This window comes from Polypterus senegalus, chromosome 11 (genome assembly GCF_016835505.1).
Source record: "Polypterus senegalus isolate Bchr_013 chromosome 11, ASM1683550v1, whole genome shotgun sequence".
NCBI classification, from domain to species: Eukaryota; Metazoa; Chordata; class Cladistia; order Polypteriformes; family Polypteridae; genus Polypterus; species Polypterus senegalus.
In genome coordinates this window covers 114,892,601-114,919,796 of record NC_053164.1, presented here as the reverse complement: position 1 = coordinate 114,919,796, position 27,196 = coordinate 114,892,601, and the positions used below count along the sequence as shown (strand labels likewise).

The 27,196-nt window shown below is 40.1% G+C and overlaps 1 protein-coding gene across 1 annotated transcript in view; it reads right to left on the bottom strand.

Annotated features, from left to right (window-relative positions):
- The window catches only part of LOC120539458 (cystine/glutamate transporter-like), a 92,183-nt gene extending 65,865 nt beyond the window's left edge, over positions 1-26,318 (bottom strand). The window contains exons 1-2 of the mRNA XM_039769531.1: positions 25,891-26,318; positions 16,256-16,382 (exon numbers count right to left, since the gene is read on the bottom strand). Of these exons, the coding sequence (XP_039625465.1) occupies positions 16,256-16,382; positions 25,891-26,074 (311 nt within the window). The 5' untranslated portion in view covers positions 26,075-26,318. The remainder of the gene's footprint in view (positions 1-16,255; positions 16,383-25,890) is intronic.
- Between the last annotated feature and the right edge of the window lie 878 nt (positions 26,319-27,196).

Genomic DNA, 27,196 nt, shown 5'->3' with positions numbered 1-27,196 from the left:
TTTCCAACGTCACCAATTTTCCGACTTCCCGTGTAGGTAGAAGGCTGATCCCATCTTCACGAAATTTGGTAGGTGGCTTCCCTGCGCTAACCAAAACCGATGTACGTACTTATTTCGGTGGTATGACGCCACTGTCGGCCGCCATATTGAATTTTCAAAACGTCACTAATTCTCCAACTTCCCATGTAGGTAGAAGGCTGAAATTTAGGAGGCCCATTCCTTACAGCTTACTTACAAAAGTTAATCAGGTTTCATTTCGAAATTCTACGCATAACGGTCAACAACGTCCACCATATTGAACTTTCTTATTTATGGCCCCATCTTCACGAAATTTGGTAGGCAGCTTCCATGTGCTAACCGAAACCAATGTACATACTTATTTCGGTGGTATGACGCCACTGTCAGCTGCCATATTGAACTTTCCAACATCACTAATTCTCCAACTTCCCGTGTAGGTAGAAGGCTGAAATTTGGTACTTATTTCGGTGGTATGATGCCACTGTCGGACACCATATTGAACTTTTAATGGAAACCGATGTACGTACTTATTTTGTTGGTATGACACCACTGTCGGCTGCCATATTGAACTTTCCAACTTTACTAATTCTCCAACTTCCCGTGTAGGTAGAAGGCTGAAATTTAGCAGGCTCATTCCTTACAGCTTACTTACAAAAGTTTAGCAGGTTTCATTTCGAAATTCTACGCGTAACGGTCATAACGGTCAACAACGTCCGCCATGTTGAACTTTCTTATTTGACCCCATCTTCACGAAATTTGGTAGGTGGCTTCCCTGAGCTAAATGAAACCAATGTACATACTTATTTCGGTGGTATGATGCCACTGTCAGCCGCCATATTGAACTTTTCAACAGTCTTTGTTACTTATGGGCCCATCTTCAAGAAATTTGGTACACGGGTTCCTAACGCTAACTGAATCCTACTTACGTACATATATCGTCCATAGCCTGCAGCTTCGGTCACCGTCTTGAGGTGGCATTGGGTCCCCCATCCCAACGCCTCCCACGTTGTTGGCTGCCTGCCTATATAAGACCGTCCGTCGCTCCTGTCTCTACATTCCCTTACTTGCTTCGCCACAAGATTCACGTCTCCCTACTGATAACTACAGCCTTTTTGTTTAATCCATGGCATTCTCCACTGTTTTATTGTTTGTTTATTACAATTATAGTTATTGTATAGGTGTTTTAGACTTACTTTACATTTCTCAGGTACCCATTTCCTTTATCATTCCAAACCCCATTACCATGTCTATCGAGGTGATCACTATTGATCAAAGAACTGTCACTTACCGAGTGGTTTCTATGCCAGGAGATGGCACCTACCTTTTTCCATTCTCTTTGTTACATATTGCATGGCCATATCAGGCTCACTCTTGATAACCGGAGGAACATTGTGTCTTATGTATTGAATGACTGGGACAGGTTCAAGGTGTGGACTGATGATGGTACAGGAGATAATTATACTACACAGGAGCACTAGAAGTGTGAAATGCTTAAGCCCTTCACCTATGGTTCTGCATGTGAGTTGATGGCTGCCGCTGAATTGTTCGGTTGTCGCTTTCAAGTGTACCGAAATAGCCAAATATTTTACAACTTTCGACAACCACCAATGCCTCTTAAACATTTTAGATTCACAGGTGACGATTTCAGTATTGGACACTTTGATGTTTATGAATTTTAAACTCTCAAAAGCTGGATGTGATTTTATCGATGAAATCGGTTGTGTGCTTACAACGCTTGACAGATGCCGAATGTCACTTCAACACAAGTCCTGCAAATACTGTCGTAATTGAAACAAACCATAAAACTCAAACCGATTATGACAGCAGCAATCCAAGCTGTCAGATTTGAGACAAGATTACTGTTCATATGGCCAACTGTAAGTTGCATGCTCAAGAGTAAGCTCAGCGCACAGCTTAAGTCATATTACAACCAGAGAGCCGAACTGACAATGTGGTATACAAAGAGATCCTTAACAAATAATTATTGGCATATTTTCCCTCAGTTTAAAAAGGTTTAATTTTCTTCTTAATAAAAATTTTAATGCAGTATTTTGCTATATATATATATGACAGCAACACTCATAACAGTGACAAAACAATTACATTGACAATCATGTTACATTATTTTTAAAAGGTTTCCTTTTCTTTTTCATAACTTCTTTAACAGACTACTTCTCCGCTGTGAAGCGCGGGTATTTTGCTAGTACATATATATATATACATATACATATACATATCTATATATCTATATATCTATATCTATATCTATATCTATATCTATATCTATATCTATATATATATATATATATATATATATATATATATATATATATATATATATATAAACTGCTCAAAAAAATTAAAGGAACACTTTGAAAACACATCAGATCTCAATGGGAAAAAGAAATCCTCCTGGATATCTATACTGATATAGACTGGGTAATGTGTTAGGAACGAAAGGATGCCACATCATTTGATGGAAATGAAAATGATTAACCTACAGAGCCCTGAATTCAAAGACCCCAAAAATCAGAGTGAAAAAATTATGTGGCAGGCTAGTCCATTTTGCCAAAATTTAATTGCAGCAACTCAAAATTGTACGCAGCACTTTGTATGGCCCCTGTGTTCTTGTATACATGCCTGACAACATCGGTGCATGCTTCTAATGAGATGACAGATGGTGTTGTGGGGGATCTCCTCCCAGATCTGGACCAGGGCATCACTGAGCTCCTGGACAGTCTGAGGTGCAACCTGGTGGAATTGGATGGACCAAAACATAATGTCCCATAGGTGTTCTATTGGATTTTGGTCAGGAAAGTGTGGTGGCCAGTCAATGGTATCAATTCCTTCATCCTCCAGGAAATGCCTGCATACTCTCACCACATGAGGCCAGGAATTGTCGTGCACCAGGAGCCACTGTACCAGCACAGGGTCTGACGGGTCCAAGGATTTCATCCTGATACCTAATGGCAGTCAAGGTGCCTTTGTCAAGCCTGTAGTGGTCTGTGTGTCCCTCCATGGATATGCCTCCCCAGACAATCATTAACCCACCACCAAACTGCTCATGCTGAATGATGTTACAGGCAGCATAATGTTCTCCATGGCTTCTCCAGACCCTTTCACTTCTGTCACGTGCTCAGGGTGAACCTGCTCTCATCTGTAAAAAGCACAGGACACCAGTGGTGCATCTGCCAATTCTGGTATTCTATGGCGAATGCCAATCGAGCTGCATGCTGCTGGGCAGTGAGCTCAGGGCCCATTAGAGGACATGGGGCCCTTGGGTCACCCTCATGAAGTCTTTCTGGTTGTTTGGTCAGAGACATTCAAACCAGTGGCCTGCTGGAGGTCATTTTGTAGGGCTCTGGCAGTACTCATCCTGTTCCTCCTTGCCCAAAGGAGCAGATACTGGTCCTGCTGATGGGTTATGGGCCTTCTATGGCCCTCTCCAGCTCTCCTAGAGTAACTGCTTGTCTCCTAGAATCTCCTCCATGCCCTTGAGACTTTGCAGGGAGACACAGCAAACCTTCTGGCAATGACACGTATTGATGTGCCATCCTGGAGAAGTTGGACTACCTGTGCAACCTCTGTAGGGTCCAGGTATCGCCTCATGCTACCAGTAGTGACACTGATTGTAGCCAAATGCAAAACTAGTGAAGAAACAGTCAGAAAAGATAAGGAGGGAAAAATGGCAGTGGCCTCCACCTGTTAAACCATTCCTGTTTTGGGGGTCATCTCATTGTTGCCCCTCTAGTGCATCTGTTGTTAATTTCATTAACACCACAGCAGCTGAAACTGATTAACAACCCCCTCTGCTACTTAACTGACCACATTAATATCCCATAAGTTTCACTGACTTTATGCTATACTCTGATTAAAAAGTGTTCCTTTAATTCTTTTGAGCAGTATATATACATATATATCTATATATCTATAATATATATATATTTATATATATATATATTTACACAGGTGCCGGTCATAAAATTTGAATATCATGACAAAGTTGATTTATTTCAGTAATTCCATTCAAAAAGTGAAAATTGTATATTAGATTCATTCATTACACACAAACTGATGTATTTCAAATGTTTATTTCTTTAAATTTTGATGATTATAACTGACAACTAATGAAAGTCCCAAATTCAGTATCTCGGAAAATTAGAATATTAATTAAGACCAATGCAAAAAAATGATTTTTAGAAATGTTGGCCAGCTGAAAGGTATGAACATGAAAAGTATGAGCATGTACAGTACTCAATATTTAGTTGGGGCTCCTTTGGCCTGGATTACTGCAGCAATGCGGCGTGGCATGGAGTCGATCAGTCTGTGGCACTGCTCAGTTGTTATGAGAGCTCATGTTGCTCTGATACTGGCCTTCAGCTCTTCTGAATTGTTGGGTCTGGCGTATTGCATCTTCCTCTTCACAATACCCCATAGATTTTCTATGGGGTTAAGGTCAGGAGAGTTTGCTGGCCAATCAAGAACAGGGATACCATGGCCCTTAAACCAGGTACTGGTAGCTTTTGCGCTGTGTGCAGGTGCCAGGTCCTGTTGGAAAGTGAAATCTGCATCTCCATAAAGTTCGTCAGCAGCAGGAAGCATGAAGTGCTCTAAAACTTCCTGGTAGACGGCTGTGTTGTCCTTGGACCTCATAAAACACAATGGACCAACACCAGCAGATGACATGGCACCCCAAACCATCACTGACTGTGGAAACTTTACACTGGAGCTCAAGCAACGTGGATTCTGTGCCTCTCCTCTCTTCCTCCAGACTCTGGGACCTTGACTTCCAAAGGAAATGCAAAATTTGCTTTCATCAGAGAACATAACTCAGCAGCAGTCCAGTCCTTTTTGTCTTTAGCCCAGGCGAGACGCTTCTGACGCTGTCTCTTGTTCAAGAGTGGTTTGACACAAGGAATGTAACAGCTGAAAGCCATGTCTTGCATACGTCTGTGCGTGGTGGTTCTTGAAGCACTGACTCCAGCTGCAGTCTAATTTTTGTGAATCTCCCCCACAGTTTTGAATAGGTTTTGTTTCATAATCCTCTACAAGGTGCGTTATCCCTATTACTTGTACACTTTTTTCTACCACATCTTGTCCTTCCTTTTGCCTCTCTATTAATGTGCTTGGACACAGAGCTCTTGTGAACAGTCAGCCTCTTTAGCAATGACCTTTTTTGTCTTGCCCTCCTTGTGCAAAGTGTCAATGGTAGTCTTTTGGACAACTGTCAAGTCAGCAGTCTTCCCCATGATTGTGTAGCCTACAGAACTAGACTAAGAGACCATTTAAAGGATTTTGCAGGTGTTTTGAGTTAATTAGCTGATTAGAGTGTGGCACCAGGTGTCTTCAATATTGAACCTTTTCACAATATTCTAATTTTCTGAGATACTGAATTTGGGACTTTCATTAGTTGTTAGTTATAATCATCAAAATTAAAAGAAATAAACATTTGAAATACATCAGTCTGTGTGTAATGAATGAATCTAATATACAAGTTTCACTTTTTGAACGGAATTACTGAAATAAATCAACTTTGTCATGATATTTCTAATTTTTATATATATAACAAGTAAAAAATCTCTTACTGCTTATATAAAAAAATTAAAAGCTCTCGTTAATAATAATGAGATGATCAGGCCACCATGTCACATGTTTTGACTTTGGTGTCAAGAGGTACATGCAGGATTGTATTTAAATTCTAATACAACATTACGGTGTGTGCTTCAGTAGATGCCACAATAGTTCACATTGTTTTAGATTGCATTTAGATTGCATTTATCCACAAAAATAAATTATTTTAAGTTGTATTTGGAAGATTAGACACTATATTAGCTGCAGATGAAGGTCTGTTTTGAAAGATGAATACCCAGAGAGAGAGAGAGAGAGGGAAACTGGAAAACAAGAAAAGCAGCTTTATTCCTACAATAGAGCCTGCCTTCCTAACAAGTTTGTCCAAGCGTGAGACAACCTTCTTCTTTATGCTGCCTCCCCAGCACACCACCATGTAGAAGAGGGCACTCACCACAACCGTCTGGTACAACATCTGCAGCATCTAATTCCAGATGTTGAAGGACGCCAACCTTCTAAGGAAGTATAGTCGGCTCTGACCTTTCTTACACAGAGCATCAGTATTGGCAGACCAGTCCAATTTGTCGTCTAGCTGTACTCCCAGGTATTTATAGGTCTGTACCCTCTGCACACAGTCACCTCTGATGATCACAGGGTCCATGAGGGGCCTGGGCCTCCTAAAATCCACCACCAGTTCCTTGGTCTTGCTGGTGTTCAGGTGTAAGTGGTTTGAGTCACACCATTTAACAAAGTCTTTGATTACCGTCCTGTACTCCTCCTCCTGCCGACTCCTGATGCAGCCCAAGATAGCAGTGTCATCAGCGAACTTTTGCACGTGGCAGGAATCTGAGTCGTATTGGAAGTCTGATGTATATAGTATGAACATGACCTGAGAAAGTACAGTCCCCTGCGGTGCTCCTGTGTTGCTGACCACAATGTCAGACCTGCAGTTCCAAAGACGCACATACTGAGGTCTGTCTGTGAGATCGTCCACGATCCATGCCAGCAGGTGTGAGTCTACTCCCATCTCAGTCAGCTTGTCCCTAAGGAGCAGAGGTTGGATGGTGTTGAAGGAGCTAGAGAAGGTTGGATGATGCAGTACTCTGAGGTGAGAGTGAGTTAGGGTGGTCAAACCTGTTAAAGAAGTTGTTCATTTGTTTTGCTCTCTCCATGTCTCTCTCGATGGTGGCACCCCGCTTCGAGCTGCAGTCAGTGATGACCTTCATCCCATCCCACACTTCCTTCATGCTGTTATTCTGCAACTTCTGCTCCAACTTTCTCCTGTACTGCTCCTTCGTCGCCCTGAGTTGGTCTCAGAGTTCCTTCTGCACGCGCTTGAGCTCATGCTGATCACCGCCTTTAAAAGTCCTTTTCTTCTGGTTCAAAAGGCCCTTGATGTCACTTGTAATCCATGGCTTGTTGTTAGCATAGCAGCGTGCTGTTTTTACTGGAACTACAATGTCCATACAGAAGTTGATGTAATCAATTGTGCAGTCAACAGCCACTTCAATGTTCTCACTATGTGACCCCTGCAGTATATCCCAGTCTGTAGTTTCAAAGCAGTCTCTCAGAGCCTGCTCTGCCTCAAGGATATCGCACATTAGTCGAGGTACAGCTGCAATTCTTGATAGACGATCTACCAGAAATTATTGCAGGGACCTAAGTTCGAATCCCGCTCAAGGCACATTCCTGATTGAAAAAAAAAAGCTTTCTCTTCAACGAACGGTGCTTTGAATCCTGCATTGCAGAGAATCCATGAAGGAAGAAAAATGAAAAACGTTATTTGTACAAAATCTTAATTTATTTATCCTTTCCTAAATAATTAAATGGGCAGGCTATTTCGTATCAGTGCAATACGCTGTTTGTTAAAACGGATGACTCCCGCTCTTACGTGCAAGTCTTCCTGGAAATTATGAACTATCGTATTTGTTCAAGTTCTATTTAAATTTTAAATAGAAGGAATTTTTATTTAGTTGACAGAATATTATTCCGGAATAAATCAACTCAAACCTTAAATAACATAATATTTTGCTCTCCATAAAAATATATCCTGTCTAAATTATACAAGTTAGAAATAAAGTAAACGTTAAAAGTACAAACATTCAAATTTCTTTACTCTTATGTAATTTTATATAAAAAATAAACTTAAATTTTAAATATCCCAAAAGATTTTGCTCTCCATAAAAATATATCCTGTCAAAATTATACAAATTCAAATATGAACATGGTTCATAACAAAACCTGGAAATATAAATAAAATTTGTTCTTTTCAGCAATAACAAATGAAATCGTTCTGTTGTCTTTGCTCATATGTCATTTTAACAGAGCTGGACGTTTGGCATCTTTTTTTGGCAACAAGTTTGTTTATGTTTGGTGTGAGGTTCTGTGTTGTGGAGATTCTCAGGATGGACTGCAGGTGCTCATCAGTGAGGCGACTCCTGTGTGCTGTTTTATTAGTCTTCGTGACTGAGAAGAGCTTCTCACACAGATATGTGGTACCAAACATGCACAAGGTTCGAGCCGCATGTAGACGGAGCTGGAGCATTTGCGCGGGAATGGAGTGAATAAACTGTGCGGGCCCTGCAGTATCGTACTTTGCCTCCAGTGTGCCATTACACTGCAGCTCAATCACCTCCATCTGAATCTGCACAGGTGCAGTTTCCACATCGACGGCAAATGGGTTGCAAAACAACTTAAAATTCTTTTTTTGTTCTTCAAAGTCACCAAAGCGCTGTGCGAACTCAGTGCGCATGCGCTCAGTTTATCAGCAAAATGCGTATTTGGGAACACCGTTGTGCCGACTTGGTTCAACATTACTTGGCAACAGGGAAAGTGGGGCAAGTTGCACTGGTGCATTTGTGTCTCCCATAAAAGAAGCTTCACTTGAAATCACTTTGTGATTTTGCACGGGTAAAAACGTCTGCTGAAGTGTCAGATTCTTCTTTAACTCTTCTGCTTTCTGTATCTTCTGCATTGCATTCAGGTCTTTCAGGTTATCTTGATGTTTTGTCACATAGTGCCGTCTTAAGATTAAATTCTGTAATTACAGCCACATTACCTCCACAAATGAGACACACGGGTTTACCGGCAATGTCAGTAAACATATACTCAGTCTCCCATCGGTTTTTAAAGGCTCTATGTTCAAAATCACCTTTTCTCTTTGGCATCGTGTGGGCTAGCTTCGCAATAACTTGCAGCATCATAAGCTAGACTTGATTAACGAGGTAAGTGTTCGGCAAGGTAGCTAAAGCGATGCATTATGGGATCTGTAGTTTATTGTGTTACCAGCGCTTCATATTCCCGGGCCATTAATAACAATAATACAGTATATAAAATGATCTCGCGGGTCGGATTTAATTACACGCCGGGCCGGATGTGGCCCGTGGGCCTTGAGTTTGACACATATGGACTAAATAGAACTTGAAATGATATATTTTTCGAATGTGATCGCGCAATTCAGATCGAGTTGATGCGCACTACAGTACATCGAGCCCGCGTGCTATTGTGGTTTTGCCTGCGTGCCTCAATAAGTTACCCTCCCCTCGCTCTTACTTTTTTACCGTTCATCTAATGAATACACTGAGTATGGCTTTACCAAAACAATCATTGATCGCGAATAAAGTATCCATTATTCATAAAGCTTCAATTGGTGATCTGTCTTTCTGCGTTAACCGCATATTTTTTCATACGTCTCAAACCAAGGGGATGCAAAGGTAAAATGAATAAAAATGCGTGCGTATATACTCAGTGCATCCCCTCTCAGGAATCGAACCTCGGACGTTGGCGCTAGAGGCGAAGCCTCTACTATTGCGCCACGGCGTGTGGTTTATCTATTTGAGCGTAGCAGTATAATTCGGTTTTTGTTCAGCACTCTTTGGAACTGTTGCTTTTTGTCTGCGCACTGCGTCAGTTCACATGAGCTGCTGAATATGGTTTATGTCACTCGCTCGCTTCTAATTGTTTCACTGCTTTCTTAATTATATAATGCATGTTTTCTTAAAGCGCTTTTTGGAGCTCTTCCTGGTTTTCTACGTACTGCGTAATCACATGGGCGGCGTGATGATGTCACACTAAACTCCGCTCCCCGGCTTTTCGCTCAACTCCATTACAGTAAATGGAGAAAAATAGCTTCTAGTTATGACCATTATGCGTAGAATTTCGAAATGAAACCTACCCAACTTTTGTAAGGAAGCTGTAAGGAATGAGCCTGCCAAATTTCAGCCTTCTACTTACACGGCAAGTTGGAGAATTAGTGATGAGTCAGTGAGTCAGTCAGTCAGTCAGTCAGTGAGGGCTTTGCCTTTTATTAGTATAGATTATTATATCTGTCTTTACATGTGTTGCACAAATCTATACTAATAAGAGGCAAAGCCCTCACTCACTCACTCACTCACTCACTCACTCACTCACTCACTGACTCACTCACTCACTGACTCATCACTAATTCTCCAACTTCCCGTGTGGGTGGAAGACTGAAATTTGGCAGGCTCATTCCTTACAGCTTCCTTACAAAAGTTGGGCAGGATTCATTTTGAAATTCTACGCGTAATGGTCATAACTGGAACCTATTTTTCTCCATATAATGTAATGGAGTTGAGTTCGATGGTGTGGGGCAGAGTCGTGACATCATCACGCCTCCCATGTAATCACGTGAACTGACTGTCAACGCAATACGTAGAAAACAAGGAAGAGCTCCAAAAAGCGCTGAAGAAATAATGCATTATACAATTGAGAAGACAGCGAAACAATAAGAAGCGAGCAAGTCACACATAGAACCATACTCATGAGTGCAGCTACTTCGGAAACAAAGCACGGTGTAAACCTAAAGTTTAAATTAAGTTTATAGATAGGCTGCCGCTGGCGTTTGTCATGCCCACGGCTAATGCGGGATACAAGTTTAATGAGAGGACGCAGGATATAAACGAGAGTTTTGATCACTTTGTAACTAAGTTAAAATTACTAGTGAAGGGCTGTGCTTATGCAAATTCCGAGAGACTGTCTTTGTGGGGGGATTGACAGTTAAGGGTGGGAGAGTCACGTCATCATCTTCCCTCCCATTCACCTCATTTTGCTCTGAGCTGAGCTCTGCAGCTAATGCAGTCTTCCAGAAGCAACTTTGTGACGCTGCCACCAAATACTCACAGAAAAATCCACAAGTTAATACACATGCTACCTCTACAGTTTCTCCACACTCTGAATTCTCCAGGCACTACTTGCAAAAGGTCACATTGACAATCGTGTTACGTTATTTTTAAAATGTTTCCTTTTCTTAGCACAAGCACAGCTGAGAAGCTTCGATGCATGTGCTCCATAACACGTTAAAAAATAACGCATTTAATCACTCTTTCCATTCCAAGCAAAGGGAAACTTCTGTCAATGCATGATTTCCTGGTACACCGATTACATTGATGCACACATCAGAGCTACAAAAATGAAATAGTCAGAAGAATGCGTGTTGCTACGACTGATTGGAGGAAAATTTCATTTGAAAAGACTACCCGACGGGAGCCTTGATAGAAGCGTGGTTTTGTGCACATATATATATGTATATATATGTAGATGTATATGTATATATACAGTACTGTATACAGTATATGTGTGTATATGTATATATATGTTTATGTGTGTGTGTATATATATATATATATATATATATATATATATATATATATATATATATATGACAGCAACACTCATGACAATTTCAATCATGTTACGTTATTATTAAAATGTTTCCTTTTCTTTTTTATTACTTCTTTAACACACTACTTCTCCGCTGCGAGGCGCGGGTATTTTGCTATATATACAGTATGAATGACCTCCGAAGAGCGCGGAGACTTTTGATCACGTGAATGTGTCTGCAAAAAGTGGCGTCTCCTACCCAGCAAAAGTCGAGCAGCCGGCGCGCGCGTATATCTGTGCCGGCCTTTGAGACGCTGACCGCGCTTCTGCCTTAAGTCAAAGTGAGCACTTTTAATTTTTTTCATCCTCCCCCTGAGCTATAGCCCAGACAAGTGCAAACACGGGACCCCTTTTCTACACGCTGCAAACTAATATTAAGGCGCTTCTCACTTTCTTTTCCACGTATACGATTATGTGGTCATCAGCTCAGATTATGAAGACACGCATAGGAGTGGAGGACTGACAGTGCCATCACAGCCGATTAATGGCTGGGACGTCTCACCAGTCTACACAAGACCCACCGCGACTGTCCCCAAAAGGCGCTCATATCATCAGCGAAAACATCTCTCTACACTATATAAAAGAAAAAGGCAACTTTCCTTTCTTTACACCTTTTTTCCTTTTATCCCAAACCAAAGCCTTTCTCTCTTAACACTGCAGAGGACACAAAACTGATTTTCTTTAATTGCTGGTAATGCCAGTAAGGCACATTACCAGAGGCAGAAATTTGGACGTTCACATAGAAAATGTAATTTCTATACCACAGCCGTCGTGTAGCGCCTTTCAAAAGGGATCTACTACCGAGTGATGATCCATATACATTTTAGCTGCTGTTAGTACTACTTACCTGTTCTGTTACTCCGTCTTTAAAATTTAGTTTACCCGCAACCACTTCAGTAGTGCTCAATGTACCTTTACTTCTTAAAACATTAATGTTTTACTGTTTAATAACTTATAGACTATATTTTATTATTTTTCCCTTCCACTCAGTGACCAAAGCTATACACACACATATAGACACATACATATATATACACATATATATATATATACCTGTGTGTATGTTTGTATGTATATATATATATATATACATATATATATATATATATACAGTATATACATATACACACACACACCTATCTAGCCAAATACACAAAACAATTACTTTGACAATCATTTTACATTACTTTTAAAATGTTTCCTTTTCTTTTTCATAACTTCTTTAACGCACTACATCGCTATGTAAGAGCTGGTATTTTGCTATATATATATATATATATATATATATATATGAGACAGCAACACTCATAACAGTGACAAAACAATTACATTGACTATCATGTTACGTTATTTTCAAAATGTTTCCTTTTCTTTTTCTTTCCTGCTTTAACACACTACTTCTCCGCTGCGAAGCGCGGGTATTTTGCTAGTATTTAATAAATGTAATAAACTTAACCAAGACTGTTTAAAAAATCATTCAAAAAATGTGCAGGTGAATGTACATATATCTGCACAAACTGACACTTTTGAAGTAGGTTAAAAAAAAATATTTGGAAATATTGCAAAGGGAAATGTTTATATACTTAGTGTAAAATAACTATATTTGTTCTAGTAAACAAGCATACACACCACTTAGTTAATTTATTTTATATATATATATATATATATATATATATATATATATATCATCTGAGTATTAAAGGTGTAGGTCTGCTTTATAAGCATAATTTAGTATTAAGTATTAAAATAAAAAGCATACCAGTCTCTTGTTTTTAAAGGTACATATATATACACAGTATATACAGTATATATCATTTTTACTGCAGTAATTTTTTAACAATTATTGGTCTTTATATACCAGAAAGACTTTCCAAGGGTCTTTTGTAGGAAATATGTACACATAGTTAATTTTCTCTATGATTTGTATTTTTATAATTATAGAGCACTTCATATTATTATTTTTAAAGCTCATTCTGTAAAATTAAAGTATGATTATACAATTCAATGTTTATTATATTTATACATTATTATATCTGTCTTTACAAATGTTGCACAAATATTTAGTAAATGTAATAAACTTAACCAAGAATGTTTAAAAAAATCATTAAGAAAATGTGTAGGTGAATGTAAATATATCACACAAAAAGAAACGCAAATCGCAAAGCGTCTGTGTGCCGACTCGAACAAGCTTTTGCAGAATACATTAACTGACAAGAGGTTGGCCCGCCCTCTCCGAGTTTTGGTAGTTGTGATTCGTCAATTCTTGGCAGCCGAGCAAGCCGTCATTGGCCAATTCTTGGCAGCCGAAACGGGCTGTGAATGGTCAATTCTTGGTAGGAGAAGCGGGTCAATTCTTGGTAGAATCTTGGTAGCGGAGAGCGATCCGATTGGTTCTCGCCAGGGGACCACTTCCTGAATGAGCGTGTGGCTGTAGGTAGCGCCCTCACTCTTGGTTTATAGTGAGGCTGAAGCAGAACCAGGTTATGATCTGCTTTCCCAAGCACAGGCAGCGGGGTGGCGCTGTATGCATCTTTAACGTTTGCATTCAGTAGGTCAACAATCCTATTTCCCCGGGTGTTACAGTCCACATACTGAGAGAAGGCAGGTATGTTTATCCAGCGTTACATGGTTAAAGTCTCCAGCAATTATCAGAAGCGCCTCAGGGTGCTGCGTTTGTAACTTAGCAACTGCGGAATGGATGCGTCACTCGCTATCTCCACGTTCGCTCAAGGGGGGATGTAAACAATAACAACAATCATGTTTCCAAACTCTCTTGCCAAGTAATAGGGAGGCTTGAATAAGATGATAAGAGAGCTGGCTTCTGCTCACTCATGGACAGTCCGTCTATCACAAAAATGTAGCATCTCACTTAATGGCTTTTAGAAAATTATAGTGCTAACCAACCTTTGAACCTTTTCTCTGAGCTAAGCCACATGGACAGAGCAGAAAAGGCAAGACGATATCCAGGAAACATGCCCTGTTCTATGTTAAATCAGCATTAAAAGCTAACATCTATTTTTCTGAAATTTTGAAGAGTAAGGTGTGTGGAGAGTGTTTTTGGGCCAGCATTAAGTTTGAGTGTGTCTCGAGTTTGTACATGTTAGGTAAACAAACTAGTAATTTCTAAGTGGTTTCATGTGGACTGCATTTTTATCTCTAACATGACCCTGTGTTCGGATGCAGTGGGTTGGAAAATGGATGGATGGATAAAGAAGTACTTTTATTTGAAAGAGGTTCCTAGTAGTGAGATCTTCACATTTGATGTGTTTTTTTATTGTCCTTGACAAAGATTTATTATTTACTTTTAAGGTGTATATATTGACAAATATTGGCAGTAGAATGGGTCGTTCTGAAAAGCTCAGTGATTTTAAACATGGACCTGTCACAGAATGCTACTTTACAACAAGTCAGTATGTGAAATTTCTGTTCTGCTAGATCTGCCCTGGTCAACTATGATATTATTTTGAAATGGAAGTAGGAGCAACAACAGCATAGTCATGAAGTGACGGACTGCAGACTAACAGAGCAGGGCTGCCAAATGCTTGTGTGTTAGTGATTAAACATTGTTTATCTGGACTGCATCTGAACGCAACATAAGCACAAATACGCATTTGAAGCGTTACCCAAGCCTAACATCACCAGGCAAAATGTCAGGTGTCTGCTGGAGTTATGTAAAGCACAGTACCATTGGACTCAGGAGCAGTATAAACTGCTCTTGGTAGTGATGTATCACACTTCACTATCTGGCAGTCTTATCAATGAATCTGGGATTGGTAGATGCCAGGAGAACACTACTTCCAGACTGAACAGTTCCTGCTGTTAAGTTTGATGAAGGTGAAAAAATGGTCTGGGGTTATTTTTCAAGGTTTGAGCTAGGCCACTTAGTTCTAGTGAAGGGTATTGTTAATATTACAGCATACAAATACAATTTAGACAATGTGTTCCAGTTTGACTGTGCCTGCATGCATAAAGCCAAGTTTCTAAAGGCATGGTTTGATGAGTTTGGTATGGAGGAACTCAAGTGGCTTACACTAAGCCCAGATAACAACCATTTTGAAAACCTTTGAGATGATCGGAACACTGAGTGTGGGTCAGGTCTTCTCATCCAACATTAGAACCTGACCTCACAAATGCTCTTTTGGCTGAATACGCACACATTCCAACAGACACACTCCAGAATCTTGTAGTAAGCCTTCCTAGAAGAGTGTAGGCCGTTCTAGCTGAAAAGGAGGGCCAGCTTCATATTAATAGCTGTAATTTTCATAGTTGGGATATGTATGATGGTCAGCATACGTTTTTTGCATTAGGTTTGTAAATGAAATGAATAAATGAAGAAGTACAAAGTGGGGACACCAAAGTCAATTAAATACAAAAAAAAAAAAACATATGAGACTGCTCTAAGGTTGAAAGTAAAATTTTCTGTAAAAGAAAGTCTGCCATACTCAATAAAATAGCAAAGTAAACTGACACTGAGTGAATTCAACTTCTTTAAAGATCAGATTATTAAAATAACCTTATAAAGTCATTGCAAGACAAAAAGTAATATAAGATCCTTCAAGTAATTATATAGTTAGCTAATCAAAGCACCTTGGAAAAAACTATACCTAGGTATTAAAATGTCTATTTTAGTAAACAAAGAAACACTACTTGAAAACAATCCTCAGATAGCTTCTTAAAAAGATTAGCAATGAGCAAGATTTAACAACACATAAACATCAGTATTTTTAAAAGCACACAAAAACAAAAAAGGAGCAAAAAGTGTGCCCAAAATTGTGAATAAACATCCATCCATTGGATGATAAGCATTGACCATTCATTCCCAATGGACCACATTGTGTACTTGCACATTTTTCTCCACAGTTGCAATCTAAATCTTTACTTTGAAAGTGATGGTAGTCAAATGCTCCTTCTAGTAATTTAAACTTGTAAAAACTTAATCATTAATACTAGACAAAACAGAAGTATGTTATCTACATGCTCAACTTACCGGATCAAGATAAATTCTGCCCAGAGACGAAGAAATGCTGGCATAGGTCCCAAGGTTTCCAAAAGATAAATGTAATGTGCACCAGACTTCTTAATGCTTGTACCTAACTCAGCATAGCAGAGTGCTCCTAGAGACCAATAAAAACATGACTGTTAATGAAAGGGAAAAATATTCACAAATCTAAAAAAAATAATAAGTGATAATCTTTGAAACACAGACCTAGTAAGTTATCAAAAAACAAACGGTAATACGATTTTGAAACAAGTTAACTATTTAGCTTGATTGAGTAAATGGTCTCCTTTTATTTTCTTTGAGTCCTATTTTCGGTATATTGTTTACATTGTAATACTATTACATTTGTGATGAAGACTGAAGTTCCCACAAAATGGATGATAAGCAAGTTTGGAAATTAACCAATATTGTCCATCTTCTTTTGCTTTGGAAGCAAAAAAAATATAATTTCACTAGAAAAGTTAAAGCATTTTAAAATTTCAACAGTGGTTTCTTTCATATTGTCTACAGAAAACTGTACAATGATCTTTTTAACCTACTGTAAAGAAAAGATTATTGATTATTCAGCCTGAAGAGATCAGCATAGAAGTCCAAGGTACTTGAACTTTACTGCGAGGTAACATAATTGCTCGGAATACAGTATCTTGGTGATACATCCTCATACTCATAACAAGATGCCTAGAATTAATCAGCACTATATACACACACATATACATATATATATGCACACACACACATACATACATACAGGTGCTGGTCATAAAATTAGAATATCATGACAAAGTTGATTAATTTCAGTAATTCCATTCAAAAAGTGAAACTTGTATATTAGATTCATTCATTACACACAGACTGATGTATTTCAAATGTTTATTTATTTGAATTTTGATGATTATAACTGACAACTAATGAAAGTCCCAAATTCAGTATCTCGGAAAATTAGAATATCAATTAAGACCAATGCAAAAAAAGGATTTTTAGAAATGTTCACCAACTGAAAGGTATGAACATGAAAAGTATGAGCATGTACAGCACTAAATATTTAGTTGGGGATCCTTTGGCCTGGATTACTGCAGCAATGTGGCGTGGCATGGAGTCGATCAGTCTGTGGAACTGCTCAGGTGTTATGAGAGCCCAAGTTGCTCTGTTAGTGGCCTTCAGCTCTTCTGAATTCTTCACAATACCCCATAGATTTTCTATGGGGTTAAGGTCAGGAGAGTTTGCTGGCCAATCAAGAACAGGGATACCATGGTCCTTAAACCAGGTACTGGTAGCTTTGGCACTGTGGGCAGGTGCCAGGTCCTGTTGGAAAATGAAATCTACATCTCCATAAAGTTCGTCAGCAGCAGGAAGCATGAAGTGCTCTAAAACTTCCAGGTAGACGGCTGGGTTGACCTTGGACCTGAGAAAACACAATGGACCAACACCAGCAGATGACATGGCACTCCAAACCATCACTGACTGTGGAAACTTTACACTGGACCTCAAGCAACGTGGATTCTGTGCCTCTCCTCTCTTCCTCCAGACTCTGGGACCTTGATTTCCAAAGGAAATGCAAAATTTACTTTCATCAGAGAACATAACTTTGGACCACTCAGCAGCAGTCCAGTCCTTTTTGTCTTTAGCCCAGGCGAGATGCTTCTGACGCTGTCTCTTGTTCAAGAGTGGCTTGACACAAGGAATGCGACAGCTGAAACCCATGTCTTGCATACATCTGTGCGTGATGGTTCTTGAAGCTTTGACTCCAGCTGCAGTCCACTCTTTGTGAATCTTCCCCACAGTTTTGAATGGGTTTTGTTTCACAATCCTCTCCAGGGTGCGATTATCCCTATTGCTTGTACACTTTTTTCTACCACATCTTGTCCTTCCCTTCGTCTCTCTATTAATGTGCTTGGACACAGAGCTCTGTGAACAGCCAGCCTCACTAGCAATGACCTTTTGTGTCTTGCCCTCCTTGTACAAGGTGTCAATGGTCGTCTTTTGGACAACTGTCAAGTCAGCAGTCTTCCCCATGATTGTGTAGCCTACAGAACTAGACTGATAGACCATTTAAAGGCTTTTGCATGTGTTTTGAGTTAATTAGCCGATTAGATTGTGGCACCAGGTGTCTTCAAAATTGAACCTTTTCACAATATTCTAATTTTCTGAGATACTGAATTTGGGACTTTCATTAGTTGTCAGTTATAATCATCAAAATTAAAAGAAATAAACATTTGAAATACATCAGTCTGTGTGTAATGAATACATCTAATATACAAGTTTCACTTTTTGAATGGAATTACTAAAATAAATCAACTTTGTCATAATATTCTAATTTTATGACCAGCACCTGTATATATATATATATTGTAAAAGGCACTATATAGCGCCCGACCCGGCACAGGCCACGCAGAGGCACGTGTACAAAAACACACAGGCTTTTATTTTTCTTCAGCTGTGTGACATGTCTTCCCCGTGCCACACAGCCCAAACACAGTCCCAAAGCACAAGCAATACTCTTCCCTCTCTGGTACCACCACTCCTCCCAGGCAACCTCGTCCTCTTCCTCCCGATTCTGGCTACCCAGTGGTGGAGGCTGGCTCGTTTTATACCCCATCTGGAAGTGTTCCAGGTACTTGACCACCTGGTCCTAATTGCACCTCCGGGTGGGGCTGAAGATTCGTCCAGCCAGGCTCTTGAGTTGTGGCAGCGCCCCCTAGCGGCCAACCCCTCTCCCAACCAGGCTGTAGAGGACTCCATGTCCCAGGGAGCCACGTGGGAGAGTGGGAAATGAACATTGGCCAGGGAGGCTGGCACCTAGCGTCCCGGGGGAGGTAATGAGCTGTCCATGATGGCTCCCCCAGAACATATGTAGCAGGGGCATCCCGACCGGGCATGGGACCCGGCTGTCCGTCACAATATATATATCTTGTCACACACATGTGCATGGGAGGCAGCTAAAGGGCTCGGGTAAGGACAGTTCTGAGACATACCAGGATGTGGCAGAGTGCACTGACTCTTTTTCTTCCTTGCCTGCAGGCCATTCCCGGGGGATTCCGCCTGGCTCTCCTGACGTCACTTCCGGGACCGAGCCTATCGAAGGAGACCTTGCCGGCTCCGGTCCCTGTGATGTCACATCCGGGCTCGAACCAATGGCTGAAGACCTCAATGAGCCCGACCCCTATGATCTCACTTCCTGCCTTCCCCTTTAAAAACCTCCTCCTTTTCCCTATGCCCTCAGTTCTATATTGGACTCGGTTTTGTGCACAGCAGTGCTATCATTTAAAAAGACAATTTGCAGAGAGGAAAACAAATTATACGGGTGGCTGCCCCAAACCTTGCTTTGTCTCATCGTGGCTTTTGTGACAATATATATATGACAGCAACACTCATCATTCACAACATTGACAAAACAATTACATTGACAATCATGTTACGTTATTTTCAAAATGTTTCCTTTTCTTTTTCATTGCTTCTTTAACGCACTACTTCTCCGCTGCAAAGCACAGGTATTTTGCTAGTATATACATATATATACTAGTGATGGTATATATATATATATATATATAGGCCGCATACATACATTTGTGGCTTTTGTGACAATATATATATTGTGCAGTGGTAGCACTGCTGCCTCACAGTTAGGAGACCCGGGTTCACTTCCCGGGTCCTCCTTGTGTGGAGTTTGCATGTTCTCCCGTGTCTGCGTGGGTTTCCTCTGGGCACTCCGGTTTCCTCCCACAGTCCAAAGACATGCAGGTTTGATGCATTGGCGATCCTAAATTGTCCCTAGTGTGTGTGGATGTGTGTGCCCTGTGGTGGGCTGGCACCCTGCCTGGGGTTTGTTTCCTGCCTTGCGCCCTGTGTTGGCTGGGATTGGCTCCAGCAGACCCCTGTGACCCTGCAGTTAGGATATAGCAGGTTGCATAATGGATTGAGATAGATATATATATACACATATACACATATACAGTATATATATATATATATATATATACAGTAATCCCTCACTATATCGCGCTTCGACTTTCGCGGCTTCACTCTATCGTGGATTTCAAATGTAAGCATATCTAAATATATATCATGGATTTTTCGCTGGTTCGTGGATTTCTGCGGACAATGGGTCTTTTAATTTATGGTACATGCTTCCTCAGTTTGTTTGCCTAGTTGATTTCATACAAGGGACGCTATTGGTGGATGGCTTAGAAGCTACCCATTCAGAGCCTGTATTACATATTAACTAAAACTCCTCAATGATATAAGATATGCTTCCCGCGCGGTGCTTCATTGTTTGCTTTTCTCGGTCTTTCACCCTCCCTGACATTCTCTGCACCTGACGGAGGGGGTGTGAGCAGAGGGGCTGTTTGCACAGAGGCTGTTTGCCTAGAGGATATGGACGCTCCTCTACAAAATGCTGCTTTATCGCGGTGCTTCGACATACTTAAAAGCACGTATTGATTTTTTTATTGTTTGCTTTTATCTCGCTCTCTCTCTGACATTCTCTGCTCCTGACGGCGCTCCTTTAAAGAGAAGATATGTTTGTATTCTTTTAATTGTGAGAAAGAACTGTCATCTCTGACTTGTCATGGAGAACAGTTTAATCTTTTGACTAAAGGGTGTTATTTCATGTCTAGAGGGCTCTAATAATGTTAACAGTGTGGGAGAGTTTATAAGGGCTTAAAATATATATAAATAACCATACAAACATATGGTTTCTACTTCGCGAATTTTCATCTATCGTGGGGGGTTCTAGAACGCAACCCCCGCGATCGAGGAGGGATTACTGTACATACATACATACATAAACACACATATTGTAGGGAACAGCCCGGACAGGTAGACATGTTTTAAAGTCACCACACACATTTACTTACAATTATACACAACTGTGAATATGCATAAACCCAGTGTCGCAGCACCAATCACCCCAAAGTCCAGGCCTCTTTTCATAATGCCTTTCTTCTTCTGACCGCCTCCACTCCTCTCCTCTCCTCCAACTTCAGTCTTCCTCCACCTGACTCCAGTCAACGAATGGAGGGAGGCAGCCCCTTTTATTAACACCCGGACAAGCTCCAGATGCCTCCGGATAAACTGCCGCCGACACTCCCCAGTGTTGAGGAACTACCGGCCACACCGGTATATATACACACACACACACACACACACACACACACACACACATACACACATACATCAATATACAGCTCAAAACTTTAAGGGAACACTAATCATCACAGTCCAACACCAAGTCATTTAAGCTTGCACTTAAGGTGCATTGGAAAGGCAACTGCAAGATGCTCTCCAAAATGGGAATGGGAATGGTTTTACAGGTAATAGCCACAGACAATTGCTCTCTCCTTATCCTCCGTGACTGGTTCTTCTCTATAATTTTGCATTTCGCTAGTGTCGTTGCCACTACTGGTAGCATGAAGATGTACTTGCAGCTGATTCAGGTTGCACCGACAATCCAGCTTCTCCAAGATGGAATATCCATACATGCTGTCACAAGAAGGTTTTCTGTGCCTCCCAGCACTGTCTGAAAAGAATTGAGGAGATACCAGGAAATGGGCCTTTACAAGAGAAGAACTGAACAGGGCCATAGAAGGACATCAACCCAACAGCAGGCCCAGTATCTGCTCCTTGGTGCAATGAGGAACAAGAGGAGCACAGCCAGAGTCCTGCAAAATGACCCCCAGCTGGCTACTGGTGTACATGTTTTTGACCAAACTGTCAGAAACAGACTCCATGAGGGTATTATGAGGGCCTGACATTCTCTAGTGGGACCTGTGTTCACAGCCCATCACTGTCTAGCTCAAAAGGCATTCTCCAGACAACACCACAATTGGCAGCTCTACCACTGGTGCCCCGTTCTCTTGATGAGAACAAGTTTAAACTACCCATGTGATGGTCGTGAAAGGGTCTGGACATGCCATGTTGAACATTATGCAGCCTGCAACATCATCCAGCATGACTGGTTTGGCAGTGGGTCAGTGATGGTGTGGGCAGGCATACCTTTGAAGGGTCACACAGACCTCCACGTGCTCAGCAATGGTACCCGGACTACTGTTAAGTAACAGGATGAAATCCTTAGAGCCACTGAGCAGTGTATATATTGTAACCACAAGGGGGTGCCACCGAGTCCCAAATCCCAGAGTCAATAATGCCCAGACACACCTTTGGCTTAAATAATGGTTTTTATTTGGCTCCAACACATCCTTCAACAGAACACTGGCAAAAAATACACCATGTACAATTCTCCTTCTCCATCCAACTACATTGCCCACTGCCTCCCAACTCTGACTCCACCAAAAGGAGACAGTGGGCTGTCTTTTAACAGTAGAATCCCTGAAGCCTGTGAAAATATTCGGAATGCTGGGCCACCTTAATTTTACTTGCACCTCATCATCATTGCATTAATTGCGCACTGATAGCACTTTTGTTTTGCAAATGTGTCAACTGGCCTCAGGTAGCTGAAGTCAGACACAAAATACTCACAGATGAAGTCTGTTTATCTGGGAGTGAGGTATCTGGAATTATATAGGAAAAGAATATATTGTTATTTCAAATACATACATTTCATGTGTTTTCCGTGTCTGTAACAATCTGTGTAAATGTAAGATGACTTTTCTTGTTGAAAAATAACTAAAACAGATTTTTTTTCATATATTATAGTAATAAAGACAAAATGTTGACATGAAGTGTATAATGTGTGAAGATGAAAGTATAAACACTTTCACAAAAGGTATAAAAACCAGTGTGCTTGTATTCAAGAATAAAAGGAAAAATAAAGAAAATTGTTCAATTGCATGCTGCTGTCAGTAACAGAACCCAAATATCAATCAATATGAGTGGAAATGCGGTGAACTCACACATATCTGCTTCTCTGATGCAGGGGTAAGAAATGCTGCTTCGTAATCGAGATGTTGCTGGTTCGATCTCAGGTCCTTCCTATATATAGCACTTTAATTGGTTGGCTGCCTTTATTGTTACTATTATATAATAAAAATGTACATTTGATTTGAGTCAAAGAATTCAAATTAAGATAATTGAGGGTTCTCCTTGTCCCTGTCCATGATCAGTCCCTTCAGGGTGATGTCATCAGCAAACTTCAGCAGTTTACCAGATGGTTCACAAGACACGCAGTCACTGGTGTATAAAGGGAAAAGGAGAGGAGACAGAAAACAGCCTTAAGGGAACTTTGTGCTGAAGGTCAGGGACTCTGACTGATATTCTCCAATCTTTACTGTCTCAAACTTTTTGCTCAGAAAGCCAAAGATCCAGGGACATGTAACATAGCCCACATTCATACTAAGATGTCTGTTGTGAAGCTGTTCAGGTATGATTGCATTAAATATCCACAAATAAGATCCTGGCAAAAGTAGCTGGAGAGTCTAAATGCTGCAAGATGTACTGTGCCAGCTATGCTCACTGTATCATTAACTTACTTGTTGGCATGGTAAGCAAACTGAAATGGGTCAAGGAGAGAATGTGTGACAGACTTTAGATATAACTTCAATATTACGGAGGTCAGTGTTACAGGTTTTATATATAACACATACACATAGTGCACCACATCAGGGTTAGAGAAGTAAATAATTTGTATGACTGATCAGGTGTGGTTTAAAAATAAAAAAAATGAAAAATGACACATACTCATATCAGTATGCTTCAGTATAAACAGTATGGCCATTAGGCCCAGCTCTTCCACAGGCAAAAGCAAGCCAGTAGGATGCTGCACTAAACAACACTCAGTAAAATACACCTGACTGTGCACACTCAGAAAATAATCCAGATTAGGGAGAGCATTTGAAGAAGCTCACATTGTAAAAATATAAAAAAAATGAAATGTGATTTACTTTATTTAAACAAGTCTATAATCCAAAAATAAAGATACTAGGTAAAAGTACACTGAAGCAGAGTTCAGAAAAGGACAAATCCCATGGAAGTAGTCAAAACTTGAAGCAAAATTTCTAAAATGGGGATCAAAGCACAAACTATGTTGCAAATCACAATTTAAAATCCAACTAATCTCAAAACTCTGGTTTCATCTAGCTGTCCAAGGACAGTGGCCACTGTTGGAAGGGAGGGCCATCATGACATCATTGCCCGAGATTCAGACTATATATATAAATCTCAAGGTTTGTAGAGATGGTCCCTCAGAGTATTATTGAGAATTTAGGAGTTTGCATTGTCCTGTAAATATAGTTCTGATTGTCTCGTTATTGTGGATTCTAGTTTTATTCTTTGATTACAGATTGGAGTGGTTAGCCTTGGACTCCCTTTTTGAGGTAAACCCTTTTTTTCCTCATTTGTGCCCTTTTGTACTTTTTATTTAACACATTCATTAAAGTTAAATTACATCATTTTGTCTTTTCAAACCAGAGGTTTGCAGTTACCCTCCCTGTTGAAAGGCAAGGGTTGTTCATCTGTCATGCAAAAACTTGTGAAATACTCAGCCTTGAAGCTTGACCTTGGTTTCAATCAAGAACACAGGATGTGATACATACTCCTGTAGCAAAGAATTGGAGGTGTGGGCTACCCCTTCAACGTAATCAGGCCCCAGATCCTTTTCACGGCAAATAGCGATGCAGGTACACACAATGGCCAATAGGAAAAGTCCATTCATGCTGATACGCACATTACACATGCCAATCAGAAGTGTGTCAACTCCGGAACACACAATGCTTGTGCAAACTGATGTGTGCTAGGGTCTTTGGTCATTTTCAGTGTAACAGAAAGTCATTCAATCTGATCACAAAACAGAGTCATTTACATTAGAAACAACAAGACTGTCCAGCTCACTGCAGCATCAATCCAAAACCAGGAGGCATTTCACTGACAATGCCCAACAAACCAACCTCACATCCCAAAGTGACAAGTCAGCCTTAATATAGAGCAGTTGAGCAGCTCCCTAACACTGTGTGAATTTCAAGACCACCTATCAGAATAACTCCCTGACATGATACAAGAAAAATTGTGGTGCATGAACCACCTTTCTTTTGTGGAACACAGGCCCAAGTGTTTCCTAGTGTATAAGCATTTTTACTTTTGAGTTTGGGGCCAGACAGGCTGGGATGAGGCCTGTTTCTGGGGTTGATTAGTGAAGCCTCTTCATGTTTTGACAATTTTCCATTACAGATTCACAACAAATCCAAAATTTGAATGCTAGTCAGAGTGTGCTGTCATCTTTCATAACAGTAATGTGATGCCAGCTCATGTTATGCCAACAAGTCACATGACACTGCTGCCAACAACAACATGGTTATGCCTATGAAAGTTAACATGAAAAATGGTGCCACTTATCTCAAAATAATGTTGAGGTAACGTCACAATATAAGAAAAAAGAAATAAAAAATTGTTTAAATAACAATACCAGTACTGCATAAATGCAATAGAATTATTGCTAAACTTTCCGAAGGTACATATTTGAAAAATAATAATAAAACCACATATCTTATGCTTACAAAAATCTCTATAAGTTTCTTCCATTCAAGTTTCAGTTTACTTAATAGAATAAAAAAATGCAGAGCTCATTTCCTTTCATTATAACATAACTACAGGAAAAGCATATAAATTTATTTTTTTTTACAGCTGCTGATAAACGTTAACCTAAACTTCCTGAATTAGAGTGTTACTTTACTTACCAAAAGTGGAAAAAATTCCAGCGACCAACCAGATAATAAGAGACAGGCCCACATTGCCAGAGTTTTTCAGAACGCCTTTTGGAGAAATGAAAATCCCACTTCCTACCACTGTGCCTGCAATAAGGCACACGGCTCTCAGAAGGGTGATCTTCTTCCTCAGGTAAACAGTTTCTGAACTTGCCATTTCTGAAATGAAGCCACTATCTGTGTTATAAGTGATTTTGGTCACTTTCCACTGCTCCTCTCTCTCTCCTCTGCAAAAGTGACAGCCTAGCTTTAAATAAAAACTCCTTCCCTACACCTACGATTTAACGTTTAAACGAGAAAGACAGTGAAAGGAAAAGCGCGATGGTCTGTCATTGACAGATTTGCACTAAGCAGATTCCACACTTTTAAGCGCCGCTCGACCTGTTTCGCGCATGCGTCATTATCCAAGCGGCGGCCTAGCAGACATGCACTACGCATGCGCGTGCTGTACATTTCACTTTCCAAATTCCAGCACTGCTTGCCCGATTTGAACTGCGTATTTGAATACACAGTTCGTGTTATTTTCATTTGAGAGGCTCATTAGCTTAACATAATAATAATATGAAAATATTCCGTTGTTCTGCATAGATTCATTGTACGTTTCGTCTGCTGTACTGGATTAAACTCGTTATTCTCCTCGCTATAAACGTCACTGCTTCTCATTGAGAATGCCTAGTTTTCTAAGACTCTGTTACCAGAACTACCAGGTCATTTTAGTTTCGTTATTTAACGCTTCATGTTCTTTTTTTTTCATTACAGAAACAACGAATTATTTACCAATACACATCAAGTTACAGTTTACATGTAAGAAAAAAAAAACATCTAACAAGCATCTGTCGGTTTGCTGTCTGTTTAGGGGCAGAACGCCGCCAGTCAGTTTGGGGGGGACAGCAGCAAGCCGAAAAAAGTTTCAGCTGGTGACCCACTGTTGTCAATAGCTGCTCATCAGCGACTTCTAGCTGCTGGAATGCTAGCGGTAGCAGTGATATTTCAGGTCTGATATTAATTATAGCTTTAGTTTTTATTTTATTTTACAAAATTTATTTTTATTTCGTTCTAGTTTTCAGTGGAGTCATTTTTTTTATTTAGTTCTGTGTTTAACTATTTTACTTTGTATTTATATGTAGTTCTGGTCTTTTTACATAATATTAGTACAATTGTATTTTTTCTGTTGCAAGACCAAAAATGCTGGCCTACACATATTTTAATTTAAGTTATGTTTCAGTCAACAAAATACACTCACAGTTCATAATGCCGTTAAACACAACTTGACTATCAA